At 40.6% G+C, this 20,160-nt stretch overlaps 1 protein-coding gene and 1 long non-coding RNA gene across 7 annotated transcripts in view; one reads left to right on the top strand and one right to left on the bottom strand.

The window, feature by feature from the left end:
• LOC144685408 (uncharacterized) overlaps nt 1–20,160 on the top strand; it is a 1,061,419-nt gene that overhangs the window by 266,750 nt on the left and 774,509 nt on the right. The gene's annotated exons all lie outside the window — the stretch shown is intronic.
• The window catches only part of rc3h2 (ring finger and CCCH-type domains 2), a 116,159-nt gene that overhangs the window by 37,389 nt on the left and 58,610 nt on the right, over nt 1–20,160 (bottom strand). For all 6 annotated transcript variants that reach the window (XM_078549822.1, XM_078549821.1, XM_078549827.1 and 3 more), the window contains 7 exons: nt 19,011–19,128; nt 12,698–12,931; nt 11,411–11,586; nt 6,896–7,096; nt 5,307–5,439; nt 1,296–1,414; nt 682–794 (listed from right to left, as the gene is read on the bottom strand). In XM_078549822.1, the coding sequence (XP_078405948.1) occupies nt 682–794; nt 1,296–1,414; nt 5,307–5,439; nt 6,896–7,096; nt 11,411–11,586; nt 12,698–12,931; nt 19,011–19,128 (1,094 nt within the window). The remainder of the gene's footprint in view (nt 1–681; nt 795–1,295; nt 1,415–5,306; nt 5,440–6,895; nt 7,097–11,410; nt 11,587–12,697; nt 12,932–19,010; nt 19,129–20,160) is intronic.

Below are 20,160 nucleotides of genomic sequence, written 5' to 3'. Positions count from 1 at the left end.
CAAAGGCACTACATAAGTGCAAAACTGTCATGATATTATTCTGAAATGTTGACAACTATAAAAGATGACTTTGTTGACAAAGCTATCTTTAAGATATACAACTTTGTGCAAAACTGATGACTTAAAATTTAATAGCATTTTAGCAACAACTTCTAAATATGTACAATGACTCAAAACTCTTAGAATGTGTCTTACTTTTCATTAGTATTTTAGAGAAGCTTTAATGATTTTCCAAAAGTGAGTGGCACAAAGGACTTCATTTTTGTCGCTTTGTAGTTTGAAATTAGCCCAAAACGGTCGCATGAAAATCTCCTCAATGCCAACAATAAAGTTCCTAATTTCCCTCAGAGTTGACAAAAGAGCAGCTGGTGCAGGAAATGTAAATGCCCACGTTAGTGTAGAACAGATGGCATTTTTCACTTTGAGGAATTGCATTTTGCAGCTATAGTAAATCCATCCAGCTGTTCTAGATTTAACCTGAAAGTACGTCATACAATTAGGCCCAAAAGCGGAAAGTTGTTGAGTTTCACAGCACCAGCAGTCTTCACCAATGAGGGTATTTTCATTACTGAATTTGGAGAAGGAATGGCAGGAGGCATGGCGTGAGAAAATAGACTTGTATTCCACAATGGATAATACAAGGACATAATTTGAAAGACACAAATAATTAAAAGTACACACTTTTCCAACTCTTCTTGGGAATGAGCAAAGGTACAGTTAGCTCCACGAGGACAACCTCCTTGTTGTCGAAGATCTCGGCACATGCTGGTTTTATATTTGCTGTTTGGCTGTGGCTGAAAGTAATAATAAATGATGAATGAAGTACTTTTTTGATGCTGCTAGTCTAGTTTTTTCTATGTCTTTACTAATTTCAATGAACCATCATCAGTGGCAATTAATTGTTCTAGTTCAATACTGATCGACAATTATGTATTAAAAAATGTTTGCTGTGAAATAATGGAAAACGTTTTTCAATGTACAGTGTACTCATTAAAATAGCAAGTTACATCAATCCTATGCGAAAGTCAAGAGCAGAAGATCAAGTGTTCATTGAAATTTATCTTCAACAGAACTGAGGGCAGAGCGACTAGAAAATACTCAGCATTATTTTCTTCAAATCAATTCAAAAGCAAAACATAATAATTCACATTTTTAAACTTGTTTTGAATAATTAATTTTACAATCACAGCTAGTTCCAGTTACGTTTACATTGTTTTTGATGAGTCAAAATTAAACTAGAACTGCGGTAGAGAGCAGCTCCATTTAAAAACACATCACAAAACAGAAGGTCTTACTTGTGGTGCTTCATGACCTTTTTTACTGAAGTTCTGGATGAAATCAACAAGCCCGTGAACTACAGTCCTTACAGCTACCATTGCATTCTCTAGTTGTTCCCATGTTGGAGGTGCTGCATCTTAAAGACAAGGCACAAATAATATTTTTCTCTCTGCAACTTGTAAAAGAATATGGTATAACCTATTAAAGATTTATAAGTTATACTGAAATAGTGCTAACTGTTGCTTTAGATCTCTTGGGCCATTTACAGATTGCAAAATTTATTTTCTCTTCCAAGTTCCATTCTATATTTCTCCCTTACCTCACCTCTTCCAAATGTAATAACTCATACACACATGTATGTTTCCACCTGCAAGAAGCAGCTTTCTGTGCTATCTCATCCAAATGAGGTCATCCAGGAAGGTGATCATTTTTGATTATTCATTGTGGAATTATCATAGTCAAATCTGTTTCAATCCAATTGCACGCACTTTTAGCAGGAGTTATTGAATAATAATCGTGACCCATCCTATATGAAGGTTAATTTTAGAATCTTTATTTCTGCTCTAGCAGAAGACAGGCAACACAAAGGACCAAGAATCAATTATAGCATATCCCTGAGCTGATTTGCCCAGGGACATACCATATCATGCTCTTTCCAACAGAGCCATTGAGATCCCATTGAAACAACCATGTTCTAAAAAATAAGATGTAGGAGAAGTAGGCCATTCGGCCCATCCGGTCTGCTCTGCCATTCAATGAGATCATGGCTGATCTGATAATCCTCAACTCCACTTTCCTGCCTTTTCCCCATAACCCTTGATTCCCTCACTGATTAAAAATCTGCCTGTCTCAGCTTTGAATATAACAACCCAGCCTCCACAGTCCTCTGCGGTAAAGAATTCCACAGATTGACTACCCTCAGAGAAGAAATTCCTCCTCATCTCTGTTTTAAATGGGCACCTCCTTATTCTGAGATCATGCCCTCTGGTCCTAAACTCACCCACAAGGGGAAACAGCCTCTCAGCATCTACCCTGTCAAGCCCCCTAAGAATCTCATATGTTTCAATAAGGTCGCCTCTCATTCTTCTAAACTTCAATGAGTACAGGCCCAAACTACTCAACCTCTCCTCATAAGATCCCTCCATACCTGGGATCAACCTAGTGAACCTTCGCTGACTGCCTCCGATGTCAGTATATCTTTCCTTAGATAAGGGGACCTTAGATAAGGAAAGTTGTACACAGTATTCTAGGTGTGGTCTAATTAGTGCCTTGTATAGTTTTAGCAATAATTCCCTATTTTTATACTCCAATCCCTTTGAAATAAAGGCCAACATTCCATTTGCCTTCCTTATTACCTCAAACTTGTGTTAGCTTTTTGGAATTCATGCACAAGGACCCCCAAATCCCTCTGTGCTGCAGCCTTCTGCAGTCTTTCTCCATTTAAATAATATTCAGCTCCTCTATTCTTCCTGCCAAAGTGCATAACCTCACATTTTCCCACATTATATTCCATCTGCTGAGTTTTTGCCCATTCACTTAACCTGTCTATATCCCTCTGTAGATTCTGTGTGTCATCCTCACCACTTGCCTTCCCACCTATTTTTGTGTCATCCGCAAACTTGGCGATAGTACATTCACTTCCTTCATCTAAGCCATTAATATATTGTAAATAATTGAGGCCCCAGCACTGGTCCCTGTGGCACTCCACTAGTTACAGGTTGCCAACCCAAAAATGCCCACCTTATCCTAACTGTCTTCTATTAGTTAGCCAATCCTCTATCCACGCTAATATACTACCCCCAACGCCATGGGCTCTTATCTTATTAAGTAGCCTTATGTGCGGTACCTTATCAAACGCCTTTTGGAAATCCAAATATATTACATCTACTGGTTTCTCTATATGTATCCTGCTTGTTACCTCCTCAAAGAATTCTAATTAATTTGTTGGGCATGATTTCCCCTTCATGAAGCCATGCTGACTCTGCTTGATTAGATCATGTATTTCCAAATTAATATAAAAGCATTTCCAAATGCTCTGCTATTACATCCTTTCTAATAGACTCCAACATTTTCCTAATAACAGATTTTAAGCTAACTGGCTTATAGTTACCCGATTTTTGTCTCCCTACCTTTTTGAATAAGGGTGTTACATTGGCCATTCTCCTATTCTCCGGGACTTTTCCAGAATCTAAGGATTCTTGGAAGATTACTACCAGTACATCTACTATCTCTGTAGCTACTTCCTTTACTATCCTAGGATGCAACCCATCAGGTCCAGGGGATTTATCAGCCTTTGGCCCCATTAGTTTCCTGGTATTTTTTCTCTAGCGATAGCTATTGTATTTATTTCCTCCCCTGCTTTTGCCCCTTGATTATTTAATATTTTTGGAATACTATTAGTATCTTCTACTGTGAAGACTGAAGCAAAGCATTTATTCAACTCTTCTGCCATTTCCTGGTTCCCCATTAATATTTCCCCAGCCTCATTTTCTAAGGGGCCTATGTTCACTTTGGTGCCTCTCTTCCTTTTTATATATTTAAAGAAGCTCTTACTGTCTGTTTTTATATTACTTGCTAGTTTACCCTCAAAGTTTATTTTCTCCCTCTTTTTTTTTGGTCATCTTTTGTTGGTTTTTAAAACTTTCCCAATCCTCTGGCTCACCACTAATCTTTGGCACATTGTATGTTTTTTCTTTCAATTTGATACTGTCCTCAACTTCCTTGGTTAACCATGGTTGGTTTATCCCCTTCCTTGAATTCTCCTTCCTCACTGGGATATTTCTTTGTCGAGAGTCATGAGCTATTTTCTTAAACGTCTGCCATTGTTCATCAACTGTCTTTTCTGTTAAACTGCTTTCCCAGTCCACTCCAGCTAACACTGCCCTCATTCCATTATAGTTACCCTTATTTAAGTTTAATATGAAGATATTATAATTATTATAATAAAGATAATATTAATACATACAATGTACCTTCCCATGAAAATAACAAATGTCATTTAGGAAGTTGGAACCAAGCAATCTAAAGTACTAAAAAATGTATGGCTTAAAAACACATAGGCAGTGGAGTAATGAGCACAATGTCACTGGTAACAGTTACCCGGAAGAAATAAACTAGCTCTATAAAATATTCTGATAACATCAAGTGATAAATATATACACAACCTATTCCCATTTGTCATGGAGATATTAATTTTTATAATGTTATTGGAAATTATTTTAAATTGGACTTGTGGCAGGGTCTGTGTCTGTGTGTATGAGAGTGTTTGTGTCTGTGTGTGTGTGAGGGTGTGCCTGTGTGTGTGTTAACTGGATTAAAGCCAGCTAGCCTGGGTGCTTTGATGTATAGTAGTTTTGAGATGTATAAACCATTCAAAGACTGGGGGTGAAATCTTGCACCTAGCTAGGAAACACAAGCAATATGTTTATGTTACTAATAAAATTGGTACTATGAAAGGGGTTTTATTGTTAGAAGAAGTGGAGTTCAAAGGGCCTGCTGATACAATGAGAATTTGCATTCAAAGGGAAGGATAGGTGTATACAGAAGAGTTGTGTGTGTGGAAGTCAGAGGCATGTGATATCTAAGCCGCCTGTGAGCCTACAACTGTCTGCAAAGGAAACAAATTGAAATGAACTTCATTTTGAATTTGTAAGATAAAATGTGCTTTGCCTGTTGTCTGTTTAAAGTCTATGGGTTATTGTTACCTCGGTGAAGATTTTAGGAGTCATTAATTTGGGGATTTGTTTAATAGTTATTATGGTAGTAATTTGTAGATGTGTATGTGTTTAATACCTTTTAAAATTAATAAACATTCAATTTAATTTATAGAAAAAACGTCTGGAGGCTTGGTGGTTTCATTTCTGAATTCAGAGTTGCATCTCAAACATACCAATTGAAAATATAGGTTATGACAGTTGTTTAAAGTTTCCCTCTGGGATTTTAAATAGCTCAGCCTTTGCCAACTGCTGTGTCATAGCACCATTTAAATTTGACTGTCTTCTAGTTTAGAAACATTAAGTCACCCATACCTGGGTTAGGATCTATATTAGCCAGAAGTTCGAGGTGGGATCGGAGTCGGTTCAGGTTAGCTGGATCTGTTGTCCGTTGCAGGACAATAGTCAATTCCTGGACACTCTTTGCAAAAGATTCTGGGGATTGGAGCTAGATACAGAAACAGAGGTCAAGAACTTCTTAAAATAAACTGAAGCATGATTTCTGTAACTTATAAACAAATTAATTTGTTGCACAATTAATTTTGTGGCAAAGATTTAGCAGAAACTGTACTGCAAATTTAACCATTGCTATCAAATGTGGTAAAGGAAAGTTTGACATGAGATTTCAAATCTATCAATAGGCAAAGCAACTAACCAAAGTTCAAAATGAGTCGACAGCACCACATAGAAATTGTGAAGTGACAAACTACATTCATTCTAAATTGGTTAGTTTCAAATCAGTTTGGTCAGAATTTCAACATGCACCATATATATATATATATATATATATAGTGACTACATGTAATGCAAGAAAAAACATGCCTCTCCAGAGTGTGAATATTTAAGACAAAACTACTTTTGGAGGAATATTTTTTGCCCTCCACTTAAATATCAATCAAGAGATGGTTAAGGTAGAAACATACCTTTTTTAACTAAGATAAAGGCAAAATACTGCGGATGCTGGAAATCTGAAACAAAAACAAAAAATATTGGAAAAACTCAGCAGGTCTGGCAGCATCTGTGGAGAGAAAGACAGAGTTAACATTTCGAGTCCGTATGACTCTTCTTCAGAGCTAAAGAGAAGTATTTCTACTTCCCTTTAGCTCTGAAGAAGAGTCATATGGACTCGAAACGTTAACTGTTAACTCTGTCTTTCTCTCCACAGATGCTGCCAGGCCTGCTAAGTTTTTCCAACATTTTTTGTTTTTGTTTCTTTAACTAACTTCTGCTTTTATATGGAATAAAAAAGCAACATGCTTTTTGAAAATGTTCTCTATTTTCGACTATTATCGCAATCATACATTAAAATCCTTGATAATTTGAGAGAGATTTGTTTTAATGAGTTAGCACAGAACACATTTGAACAGCTACATTGGGTTCCTTCATGATGTGCTTGTTCATGCTGAACTATTAAGAAAACAACAACCTCATGTAGAATGTAAAGCCAAGCTACATATCCAGTAACTACTATCTGATGCAGAGGACACTAGAAAGACTTTCTAGCTCCAATATAACAGAACTGGGGGGCATTTATTTACTGCTGCGCCTCATTTGGAGTGCAGTTGTTACATGAGTAAGATGATTGGGTATGAAAGTGAAGCTTTCAGCCATTTAAAAAGCTGAACTATTAATAATCATGACTGAATTATCTAATAAATCTGACATACAAGCATTTAAACAATTTAGAAATGATATTACACTTTTTTTGTAGTTCAACAATAATACAATGTTTAATGTTAAATAAATCTGGCTTTTAATTAACATTTTATTCACAAACTAAACTTTTCACATCTTAAAAAGGCTAGACAATTGTTTTGTGGATCTGTTCTGAGCTGAAGACAATACACATTGTGGAATTTACTGGTAAAATACAGTATCATTCACAGATCTTCTACAACACACACCTTATCAATGATAGACTGCATATGTGATTTATGTGCCAAGTCTCCATATAGAAGGGAAGACCACTGCTCAGGGGAAATGCGAAGTCCAGCCTCCATGGCAATATGAACAATCTGTGCATCATGCTCCCTGCGCAAAGCTTCATAAGTACGAAACTCTTCTTTCAGTTGCATCAGAGAAGAGTCTTCATCCCTTTTAGTAACCTATAGAAAATAACCCACACAGTAATACATAGAAACATACAAAGAGTATGGCTCAGAAGGAAGCCATTCTGCCCGTGTCATTTTCACATACATAGCTCCTGTGGCAGATGGAAAGCGAGAGGTCAACCACTTTGGTCTCAAGACAGATCAGAATACTTTCTAAATGGCTAGTAGTTAGGGACTAAGGATAAGCAGAGAGATTTAGAAGTCCAAGCATGGAAATCATTAAAAGCTAGTTGACAGGTTCAATAACAAATTTTAAAAGTTTAGTGGAATGTTGGTCTTTATATCAAGGGGGTTGGAATAGTTATTGTCCTTTCATTATTCATTATTTTGCCAAGTTCTGATTAGAATCTATCTGGAATATTGCATTTAATAAAAAATATATGGGCCTTGGAACACCTGCAGTGCTGATTCAACAGTGTGATATCGGGGCTAGAACGGTTAAATTATGAGGACAAGTTGCATAGACTATACTTGAATTTCCTTAAATACAGAGGGAAGGGGTGATCTAATTGAAATGTTTAAGACGATGAAAGGATATGATAAGGTACATTGAGAGAAACTATTTTCTTTGGTGAGAGAGTCCCGAACAAAGAAGCATAACCTCAAAATTACAGCAAAAATACCCATCTGTAGTTCACTCAGGAATTTTTCTGTTTCTATTAATTCAAGGGATGTGAGCTTCGCTGACTGGGCCAGCATTCATTCCCCATCCCTAGTTGGCCTTGAGAAGGTGGTGGTGATCTGCCTTCTTGAACCGCTGCAGTCCATGTGGTATAGGTACACCCACAATGCTGTTAGGGAAGGAGTTACAGGATTTTGACTCAGCAACAGTGAAGGAACAGTGGTTTATTTCCAAGTCAGGGTGGTGAGTGTCTTGGAGGGGAACTTCCAGGTGGTGGTGTTCCCATCTATCTGCTGTCCTTGTCCTTCTAGATGGTAGTGGTCGTGGGTTTAGAAGATGCTGTCTACGCAGCCTTGGTCAATTCCTGCAGCGCATCTTGTAGATGGTACACACTGATGCTATTGTCCGTCGATTTTGGAGGGAGTGTATGCTTGTTGGTGTGGTGCGAATTAAGCGGGCAGCTTTGTCCTGGGTGGTGTCAAGCTTCTTGAGTGTTGTTGGAGCTGCACTCATCCAGGCAAATGGGGAGCATTCCATCGCACTCCTGACTTGTGCCTTGTAGATGATGGACAGGATTTGGGGAGTCACGTGGTGAGTTACTCACCGCAAGATTTTTAGCCTCTGACCTGCTCTTTTGGCCACAGTATTTATATGGTTGGTCCAGTTCAGTTTCTGGCCAATTGTGACGCCCAGGATGTTGATAGTGGGGGATTAAGTGATGGTAATGCTATTGATCATCAAGGGGCGATGGTTAGATTCTCTCTTGTTGAAGATGGTCATTGCCTGGCGCTTGTGTGGCGCAAATGTTACTTGCCACTTGTCAGCCCAAGCCTGGATATTGTCCAGGTCTTGCAGCATTTGGGCATGGACTGCTTTAGTATCTGAGGAGTCGCGAATGGTGCTGAACATTGTGCAATTATCAGCGAACATCCCCACTTCTGACCTTATGATGGAAGGAAGGACATTGCTGAAGCAGCTGAACATGGTTGGGCCGAAGACACTACCCTGAGGAACTCCTGCAGTGACGTCCTGCAGCTGAGATGACTGACCTCCAACAACCACTACCATCTTCCTTTGTGCTAGGTATGACTCCAACCAGTGGAGAGTTTTCCACGATTCCCATTGACTCGTTTCGCTAGGGCTCCTTGATGCCACCCTCGGTCAAATGTTGTCTTGATATCAAGAGCAGTCACTCTCACCTCACCTGTGGAGTTCAGCTCTTTTGTCCATGTCTGAATGAAGGCTGTAATGAGGTCAGGAGCTGAGTGGCCCTGGCTGAACCCAAACTGGGTGCCAGTGAACAGGTTATTGCTATGCAAGTGCCGCTTGATCACACTGTTGATGACCCCTTCCATCACTTTACTGATGGTCGACAGCAGGCTGATGGGGGGCGGTAATTGGCTGGGTTGGATTTGTCCTGCACACACCTGGGCAATTTTTGAAGCTGTACAGGAACAGCTTGGCTAGTGGCGTGGCAAGTTCTGGAGCACAAGTCTTCAGTATTATTGCCAGAAGATTGTCAGGGCCCATAGCCTTTGCAGTATCCAGTGCCTTCAGCTGTTTCTTGACATCATGTGGAGTGAATTGAATTGGCTGAAGACTGACATCTGTGATGCTGGGGACCTCCGGAGGAGGCCGGGGCGGATCATCTACTCCATACTTCTGGCTGAAGCTTGTAGCAAATGCATCGGCCTTATCTTTTGCACTGATGTGCTGGGCTCCCATCATTGAGGATGGGGATATTTGTGGAGCCTCCTCCTCCAGTCAGTTGTTTAATTGTCCATCACCATTCATGACTGGATGTGGCAGGACTGCAGAGCTTAAATCTATCTGTTGGTTGTTGGATTGCTTAGCTCTGTCTATCACTTTCTGCTTATGCTGTTTGGTACGCAAATAGTCCTGTGTTGACACCTCATTTTTAGGTATGCCTTGTGCTGCTCCTGGCATAGAAAAGCAGAAAATGCTGGAAAAACTCAGCAGGTCTGACAGCATCTGTGGAGAGAAAAACAGAGGTGACATTTAGAGTCCTTAGGGCCCTTCTTCAGAGCTACAGAGAAGTAGAAATGTGATGAAATTTATGCTGTTTAAGGTGGCTGCTCCTGGCATGCCCTCCTGCACTCTTCGTTGAACCAGGATTGATTCCCTGGCTTGAAGGTAATGGTAGAATGGGGCATATGCCAGGCCATGAGGTTACAGATTGTGCTCGAGTACAATTCTGCTGCTACTGATGGCCCGCAGCGTCTTATGGATGCCCAGTATTAGATTAAAAGACGAGGCTTATAATGTTGCAAAGAAAGGTAGCATGTCTCAGGATTGGGAATGTTTTGGAACCAGCAAAGGGCCACCCAAAAGTTGGGAAAAAGTAGAACAAGAGCAGCATGCTAGAATTATAAAACAGATTGTAAGGGCTTTAAATGTTGGTCCCTTGGAAGCAGAGGCAGGAGAATTAATGAGGGGAATGAGGAACTGGTAGGGGCACTGAATAAATATTTTGTGTCTGTCTACACAGTAAACAAAGTTAAATGGGCAAGATAAGAACTCATGGAGTTGGGAGAATATAATAGCATGGAAAGAGGAGGCAAAGACTGGGCATAGATTGTAACATTAAACTGTAATTCTATTTAGATAGTGACCTGTCTTAGGAGAGATAAAATCATAATTTTTCAAAATAAACCATTGTAGTTGCTCTGAAGAAGTGCCATACGGACTTGAAACTCTGTTTCTCTCTCCACAGGTGCTGAGTTTTTCCAGCATTTTCTGTTTTTATTTCAGATTTCCAGCATCACAGAATTATGCTTTTGCCATTATAGTTTCTGTTTTCCTGGTTGAGCCAAATACCAAGTTGAGACCACACAAATGAAACTGCACTGCATTTGAAACAAATTAGCAATTTTTAAAATGGCCAATTTTTGTGTGACAGTGGTAGTGCTTTATTTAATAGCGAACAAGGAAAATAAACCTCCAAATAGTTAAAATTGTTATCAGGAGCTGGGCAGAAAAATAATTATTCATGCAAAGATAAGAAAACAACAATATATGCAGAAAGTGATTTTTTCCCAACTTTAATGTTCCTTCAAATTCATCACCTCTAATGCTAATAAAATAAACAATGTTTAAGTATTTGCTAGAATGTGTCCTGAGCTTTATACAAAACTGTTAATATAGCTGATGATTGGCATTCCATCATGCTAAAAAAATGCATCCTCAGCCCTCCTTTCCTAAGCAGTAAATTCATAAGCTAATGTGCCATCAGTTGAGGTAGAAGGAAGACACTTCTCCACCAGGAGGAGCAGGGGGTTAAAAAAATCAGAGGGAATCTCATCACAGGCTGTTCCTCAGCGTCTTCTAGCGGCCAGCTCAAATGTAATACTAGCAAAGACTCAAAAGCATGTTGCCTGTCCCCCCTTTCCTACAATGTCACAGTATAAAAGGAGTTGAGGAAAATTAAAGGCAGAATTTAAGACAGGAAAAATGAAAATGCAAAAATACAACAGCAAAAACCAATTTTTTTTACACGTGATACATTAAGGCCAGGAAAGTCATTAAAAAAAATCCAGATTGCTATTGCAATCCAAGTTCAACGCAATCTCTCACTTGAAATAAAGATTCTTTTTTCCCTTTAAAATTTAAATTACTTTGGCTCACAAGAGAAAACCTGATAAACATAGAAAATACAAAGGCTGTACCTTAAAACATGAAGCACGGTACAAGAGTTGTACCACATGACCAATACTAGTTTTGGATGCCTGAGGAAACCGTGGTTCAAGCCTCTGAACAACAAAGAGAACCAGCACTTTCCTGGAGAGTGCTGACCCATCTTCCAATGCAAGTAAGACCAGTTTAAGAGCTTCTTCCTGCATAGCTGACAAAAGAAGAATGGAAAACATGCATTATAATGCAGACATGTGTAAAAATTCTAAAAAGTATTTGTTAGGTAAAGGTGTCAAGGGATATGGAGCCAAGGTGGGAAAATCAAGTCGAGGCACAGATCAGCCACATTCTAACTGAATGGTAGCATAAATTTAAATGGCCAAATCCTATTCCCATGTATTTATTTAGGCTATGCAATTAATACATCAACACAAGAAAAATAGCTCCTCACCTAGAAGGAACAAAGACATGAATCAAACATTCCAAAACCACCCCAGTCTTACAGAAATACTGCCAATTAAATATAAATATGACCCTCAACATGGTCAAGTATGTTCGGTTGGGCAATTTATAGTACCCGTCCTGCAAAAATATTGGCCTGTAATTTGCTGTCAAAATAACATGAGGCTAATGGCACTCACTGTTATATATGTGCAAATGCTACAGCAATTCTAGGCAAGGAAGGTATGTCATTAAACGGGGAAATGCAAAAACTGCTGCCCAAGATGTTAATACCTGCCATTAGCTTTGCGAAAACAGCATCACTCTCTCTGGCTCGCCATTGAAAATTGTAAACTTGCTGTACTTGCATGGTAGGTATGAACTAAACTCATCAGAGAGTTAGAGCTGGTCTGAAATAATGCAAGGAATTGGTTTTGGAGCATATTTAGTTAAACCTGAATTAGCTGTCAGAGATTCTTTAACAATGGCTATAATTAATGATTAGCACAATGAACCGCTCTGGTGTCAAAAATTAACTGTTAAAAGCACAGGTTCTCATTGCCTCAGGCTTTAATTGTTGTTGGATATTTTAAATTTCACATTTTTAATGTAAATGTCAGGCTTTATTTTTGTGCTCAAGTCTGAGTGGGATTTGAACCTAAAGCCTTCTGACACAGGGCAAACAGTGCTACCAACTGAGCCACAACTGACACTGACACCTATATACTGCTTCAGTTACAAGACAACACAAACTAAACAGATTAAGAAGGTTATAATATACATTGATCAAGAGTTGCTTTTCGTTACAAATGAAAATGTTTACAAAGTACCTGATAAATGATAACCACTTTGATAAAAATTATTTCATTCTCACCACTTACCTGGTCCCAAAAACTGACAACCTCGGGCCCTGACTGCTGCCCACAAGTTGGCCGACAGCTGCTGGGGATTCTGATGCTGCAGAATGAGCTCAGTAACTGTCCTTTCTCCTAGTGATCTTGCTGCCCGCATTGCCCGAACACGACCTTCCTCTTCTACCAACTGACAGTTAACCAAGGTAACCAGTTTTCTCTGCATTGGTCGACTCAGTGCACTCTGATTTAAACTTGCAACACCTGAACAAAAAGTTAAATTACCAAATCACTTAGAAAATTGTTGAAGCTCATATTACTCATGCATAATCTTTGGATACTGAATTTTCTTTGTAAAGAACATAACTTACTGATGTATGCCAAACACCAATATTTAAGGAATTTATGATATCAAGTCTTCAACAATAAATATCAGCTTAGATGTGCCAAAAAATTGCAATTAGCTACCATTATGGGAAAAGTTGCCACATTTGCAGTCCTTAATTTTGACAAAGAAACGGGACTAGATTTTGTAGTCAGTGGCAAAGGTCTCTAATCACGAGAATTTCAGCTCTCGCATCTTGTAGTGGGACTGCAACCGCTTGCATTGCTCTTTACTGGGCATTTCCAGTGTGCAGCAGCAATGATGTAATCAGGCCATCCAAGCAGCCAATCACGTTAAAGGATTTTCACAGCTACCCAAAAGAGGAAACTAAAAGCACTTTAATTTGCTCTATGTGGAAAAAAAAAACTTTAAACGTTTAGAACATTAGAACATGGGGTGAAGGCCAAAATATTCTGAAAAAAAAGCTTTTGTAAAATTAAAAATTAGCTTACAAAATCCAATAATTAAGCAAATAAGAACACTCCATGATTTTTTTTCAGGGTTAGTTCTTTTCTTTTAATTGGTTCATGGGATCTGGGCGTTGCAGGCTGGGCCAGCATTTATTGGCCATCCCTAATTACTCTTGTTTAGAGGGCATTTAAGAGTCACACATAGGTCAGGTAAGGATGGCAGATTTCCTCCTCTAAAGGAACATTAGTGAACCAGATGAGTTTTTACGACAATTGGCAATGGTTTCATGGTCATCATCAGACTTTTTATTGAATTCAAATTCCGCATTCTGCTGTGGTGGGATTCGAACCCAGGTTTCCAGAGCATTACCCTGGGTCTCTAGATTACCCTGGGTCTCTGGATTACCAGTCCAGTGACTATGCCACCACCTTCCCTCTGTTGCTCACCAAATTTAATTAACCCTATGGTTTTAAAAACCCAGTAACACCCAATTAAACAAAGTGTAACTTTTTAAGGGTTTTAAACAGCCAGGTGGACAAGGTGATTGGGTTAAGTGGGAGTTGAAATTCTCACTGATTTCAACGTTTGCTGGCTCTAGGAGCAAGTTCAACCAGTTGGTGAAGTTTAGTACTGGAGTCAGTCTTTACTCAATTTCATATTCATTTACAAAGTGAAACATTATAAGCATACACTCCAAACACAACTTCCCCACAGCTTTAGCAAGTGTCTCTTTATGTGTGTTCAAGTGAAACCCCAATTAATGCCCTCCACCTGCATATAATTAAATACAACTGATAGGCAGTTAACACTGCAGTGCAGCCTGTGTTGGAACCCCCAGTGACAGAGTGCAGCTGTCAGTTGTGGCTCAGTTCATAGCACCCTCGCCTTTGAATCAGAGGGTTGTGGGTTCATGTCCCACTCCCGGAAACCAAGAACTGTGATTGTACTCGAAAGAGTTGCGATCTGTGACTGTTGATAACTCGAAAGAGTTTCAAGGTTTCCACATTAATCTGCACATGGCCAACGTCATGAGGCCACAAATCAGAGGGGCAATGACACTGACAGTTCACCATTAACCACCACCACGCCCTGTAAAATCCAGTCCGAGGATTTCCACTGAAATCAGCATCAAAAATCTGCAGCAACTAGTATTTTGGTTATATTTTTGTTTAACAAAGTAAATGTAAACTGGCACTGTTAATTATTTAGGGGAGGAGGCATTGTGGTATTGTTGCTGGACTAGTAATCCAGAGGCCCAGGGTAATGCCAGCTTCAAATCCCACCATGGCAGATGGTGGAATTTGAATTCAATAACAATCTGGAATTAAAAGTCTAATGATGACAATGAAACTATTATCGATTGTTGTAAAAATCCATCTGGTTCACTAATGTCCTTCAGGGGAGGAAATCTGTCGTCCTTACCTGGTCTGGCCTACGTGACTCTAGGCCCACAGCAACGTGGTTGACTCTTAAATGCCCTCTGAACTATTCAGTTGTAACAAACTGCTACAAAGTCACAAAAAAGAAATTAAACTGGACAGACCACCCGGCATCACCGGAAACAACAAAGCTCTGCAAAGTCCTCCTTACTAGTGCCAAAATTGGGACAGTCGTCTCAGACTAGTCAAGCAACAGCCTGACATAGTCATCCTCATGGAATCATACCTTACAGATAATATCCCAGACACCACCATCACCATTCCTGTCCCACCAGCAGGACAGACCCAGCAGAGGTGGCGGCACAGTGGTATACAGTCGGGAGCGAGTTGCCCTGGGAGTCCTCAACATCGACTCCAGACCCCATGAAGTCTCATGGCGTCAGGTCAAACATGGGCAAGGAAACCTCCTGCTGATTACCACGTACCACCCTCTCTCAGCCGATGATTGAACACCACTTGGAGGAAGCACTGGTGGTGGCGAGGCACAGAATGTACTCTGGGTTGGGGACTTCAATGTCCACCACCAAGAGTGGCTTGGTAGCACCACAACCGACCGAGCTGGCCGAGTCCTAGACATAGCTGCTAGACTGGGTCCATGGCAGGTGGTGAGGGAACCAAAACGAGGGAAAAACATACTTGACCTCATCCTCACCAACCTGCCTGCCGCAGATGCATCTGTCCATGACAGTATCGGTAGGAGCGACCACCGCACAGTCATTGTGGAGACGAAATCCCGGCTTCACATTGAGGGTGCCCTCCATTGTGTTGTGTGGCACTACCACCATGCTAAATGGGATAGATTTCGAACAGACTGGGCATCCATGAGGCGCTGTGGGCCATCAGCAGCAGCAGATTTGTACTTGAACACAATCTGTAACCTCATGGCCTGGCATATCCCCCACTCTACCATTACCATCAAGCCAGGGAGGTCAACCCTGGCTTGTGCAGGAGGGCATGCCAGGAGGTATACCTCAAAATGAGGTGTCAACCCGATGAAGCTATAACACAGGACTACTTACATGCCAAGCAGCATAAGCAGCAAGTGATAGAGAGGGCTAAGCGATCCCAAAACCAATGGATCAGATCTAGGCTCTGCAGTCCTGCCACATCCAGTCGTAAATGGTGGTGGACAATTAAACAATGCACTGGAGGAGGCGGCTCCACAATTATCCCCATCCTCAATAATGGAGGAGCCCAGCACATCATCGTATTTGCTATAAGCTTCAGCCAGTAGTGTTGAGTGGATGATCCATCTCAGCCTCCTCCGGGGGTCCCCAGCATCACAGATACCAGTCTTCAGCCAATTCGATTCACTCCACGTGATATCAACAAATGGCTGAAGGCACTGGATACTGCAAAGGCTATGGGCCCTGACAATATTCTGGCAATAGCACTGAAGACTTGTGCTCCAGAACTGCCGCACTCCTAGGCAAGCTGTTCCAATACAGCTACAACACTGGCATCTACCTAGTTATGTGCAAAATTGCCCAGGTATGTCCTGTACACAAAAAGCAAGACAAATCGAACCCAGACAATTACCACCCCATCAGTCTGCTCTCGGTCATCAGTAAAGTATTGGAAGGGGTCATCAACAGTACTATTATGTGGCACTTGCTTAGCAATAACCTGCTCACTGATGCCCAGTTTGGGTTCCGCCAGGGCCACTCAGCTCCTGACCTCATTACAGCCTTAGTTCAAACATGGACAAAAGAGCTGAACTCCTGAGGTGAGGCAAGAGTGACTGCCCTTGACATCAAGGCTGCTTTTGACCGAAGATGGCATCAAGGAGCCCTAGCAAAACTCGAGTTAATGGGAATCAGAGGGAAAACTCTCCACTGGTTGGAGTCATACCTAGCACAAAGGAAGCTGGTTGTGGTTGTTGGAGGTCAGTCATCTCAGCTCCGGGCCGTCACAGCAGGAGTTCCTCAGGGTAGTGTCCTCGGCCCAACCATCTTCAGCTGCTTCATCAACTACATTCCTTCCATGATAAGGTCAGAAGTGGGGAAGTTCACTGATGATTGTACAATGTTCAGCATCATTCACACCTCAATACTGAAGCAGTCTACGTCCAAATACAGCAAGGCCTGGAAAATATCCAGGCTCGGGCTGACAAGTGGCAAGTAACATTTCCACCATACAAGTGTCAGGCAATGACCACCTCCAACAAGAGAGAATCCAACCGTTGCCCCTTGATGTTCAATGGCATTACCATCACTGAATCCCCCACTATCAACATCCTGGGGGCTTACCATTGACCAGAAACTGAACTGGACTAGCCTTATAAATACTGTGGCTACAAGAGCAGGTCAGAGGCTAGGAATAGTGTGATGAGTAATTCACCTCCTGACTCCCCAAAGCCTGTCTATCATCTACAAGGCATAAGTCAGGAGTGTGATGAAATACTCCCCACTTGCCCGGATGAGTGCAGCTCCTACAACACTCAACAAGCTTGACACCATCCAGGACAAAGCAACCCGCTTGATAGGCACCCTATCCACAAACATTCACTCCCTCCACCACCGACGCACAGTAGCAGCAGTGTGTACCATCTATAAGATGCACTGCAGGAGTTCACCAAGGCTCCTTCGACAGCACCTTCCAAACCCATGACCATGACCGCTACCATCTAGAAGGACAAGGGCAGCAGATAGATGAGAACATCACCACCTAGAAGTTCCCCTCCAATTCACTCACCATCCTGATTTGGAAATATATCGCCGTTCCTTCACTGTCACTGGGTCAAAATCCTGGAACTCCCTTCCTAACAGCACTGTGGGTGTTCCTACACCACATGGACTGCAGCGGTTCATGGCGGCAGCTCACCATCACCTTCTCAAGGGCAACCAGGGATGGGCAATAAATGCTGGCCCACCCAGCGAAGCCCACATCCCATGAATGAATTTTTAAAAATTCTGTTCTGCCAAAAGTACACTTCAAATTGTACATCAAGAATTATTTGAAGTTAATAATTTTACGATTGCTTTCGCAAACCAGCAGATGAATAACATTAAACCTGGGAATCTCAGCTAGAAAGATGTTGAGCACTGAGAGGTCTTGATAGAATGGATGCTGAGAGAATGTTTCCCCTTACAGAAGAGGCCAGAGCTAGGGGGCACAGTTTAAAAATAAGGGGTCTCCATTTTAAGACAGAGACGAGGAGAAAATTTCTCCGAGAGAGTCATGAGTCTGTGGAACTCTTCTCCCCAGAGATTGGAAGAGGCAGAAAAATGTAGTTCAAATCAGGTGGGAAGAATGACTTTTATTCATTTACAATCTTTAAAAATCAGAACCAATCAAAAAAAAGAGGCATTGCTTTATTGATGAAAATTGTGGTCCCACTGCATGAACACCCAATGACCCTTTGGTTCCAAGGTCCCATTGTGCATCCACATAAGCTCTCAGGTCATGGCAAATTGCAGTACAATGCACCGTGGTCAAGCCATATTGAAAAGTTCATTGTAATGGTGGGAGACCGTTGCTTTTCCAGCAGATAGTGTTTTCTTGTCTCTGCCTCTCTGCCACCTCCCTCCCCGACTGGTAAGATCACAGCCCTTCTCACAATCACACAGGGTTTTCTAGGCCCATTAAAAGACACATTTTGCTAACTAGCCCCCATTACCTCTCCCTTTCCCCTCCCCCACTTACCCCACTCTTTACTCCACTCACTTATTTTCTTCCCCTCCCAACTTCTGTTGCCCCTTCCCCATTCCAATTGTTCTCTCTGCCCTTTAATGCTCCTCAGAATCAATACTGCCCTTGGTCTTGACTCCATTGAAATAACCTAGTAAATAAACAGGAATAAAGTAGTAATTGGAAAATGACTGGCTTACGAGTCTGCCTGGGCTGATTAAAACTCAAGTTAACCAAAGTACTAATTTTAACTGTTTTATATGATTGCACAAAAATAAATTACAAACTTTTTTTAAACCCGGTTGCTTATAAATCTGGGAGTCTGCATTGTGATTACATATTGATGAATGGATTTTGCGCTCATATGGATGAATCTAACAAGTACATTTCCAGCCATGCAAAGTTACAAAACACAAGCCGAGAAAGGAAATACTAGCTTTTACAATTGCAATTGTAAATTTTATATTGTGCTACATACCCTTTCCTCCACTAAGAGGTTTCAAGTAGAGTGCCAGCTCCTCTACACATTTCTTTGCAACCTCATAATGTTTATTTTCAGTCAAGTTACTCAGGTTCACAGTCTGCTGGTCTGGGACCTAAATACAGTCAAAACATTTACATGTTGGCAAAATTCAATAGAACAGAACATTTCAATGATGCAAGATGCAAAATGGTAATTTTTAGCAAGCACATCAAACTGAATATTGGAAATTATCCTACACGCCGAAGGTCAGCAAGAACAACGAAAATAGTACGAATGCTGATGCAAGAACAACTAAATAATATTTGGGTGACAGAATAATGCCCATGCGTGTTACTGCAAGAGTATAATCAGTTTGGCATGTATGCAATAAGACTGAGATGGATACTGTTAGAAAGTGAACGAATGGATGTCAGCTGGGAAAAGGCTGTGTGGAGGACCTACAGCTGGAATTGTTATTTGGAGAGTGGAAATAGGGCAACAAGCTCAGACTAAGAGAACAGAATGAAATGTGAGCTCTTGTATCTAGGGCTCAACTATTTATGCTGATTGATTTAACACGTGATTCAAAAAGTTATACAACATAATACCATTGCCAAAATGGAAGGACAAAAATCTGGGTAGATGAACCAAATTTACAAATTACATATTAGCTAAATAATGTCATATTTAGGAGCTAAAAGATAATTTATACGTCTTGCTTTAATTCTTGCTAACTTCTTAAGGTTTTGCTGGACAAGAACAGTAGTGAACATCTGACCAGGACATTTTTTTGGATTTTTATCTACCAACGAGAAGTGAAAAAAAAAGCTTGGTAGCTAAACTCAACTTTTTCCACAACAATAGAGAAGTTGGAATGTTAGGTGTCCAACCTATGAATAATAGTGATGAAGAAAATAATAGTTTGTCACAAAATAAATTACAGATACAGTAGGTTATAACATTATTTAGCTGTCCTTTGATCCATCTTTGATGCAAATATAGTTTCTCACCTGTGAAGCAATAATTTTTATGGTTACACAACATAGCAGCATCTGGAGCAGAATTGCTAATCTACATTAACATAACTAGAAATAAAAAGGAACCTTGAACAAAGTTGTTATTTCATACTGATGCTGTCATTTCACATTCCTCTTGTAATAAACAG

The sequence above is a fragment of the Cetorhinus maximus genome, chromosome 10, assembly GCF_964194155.1.
Source record: "Cetorhinus maximus chromosome 10, sCetMax3.hap1.1, whole genome shotgun sequence".
In the NCBI taxonomy this organism is placed as follows: Eukaryota; Metazoa; Chordata; class Chondrichthyes; order Lamniformes; family Cetorhinidae; genus Cetorhinus; species Cetorhinus maximus.
This window is presented reverse-complemented; position numbering and strand designations above follow the sequence as displayed.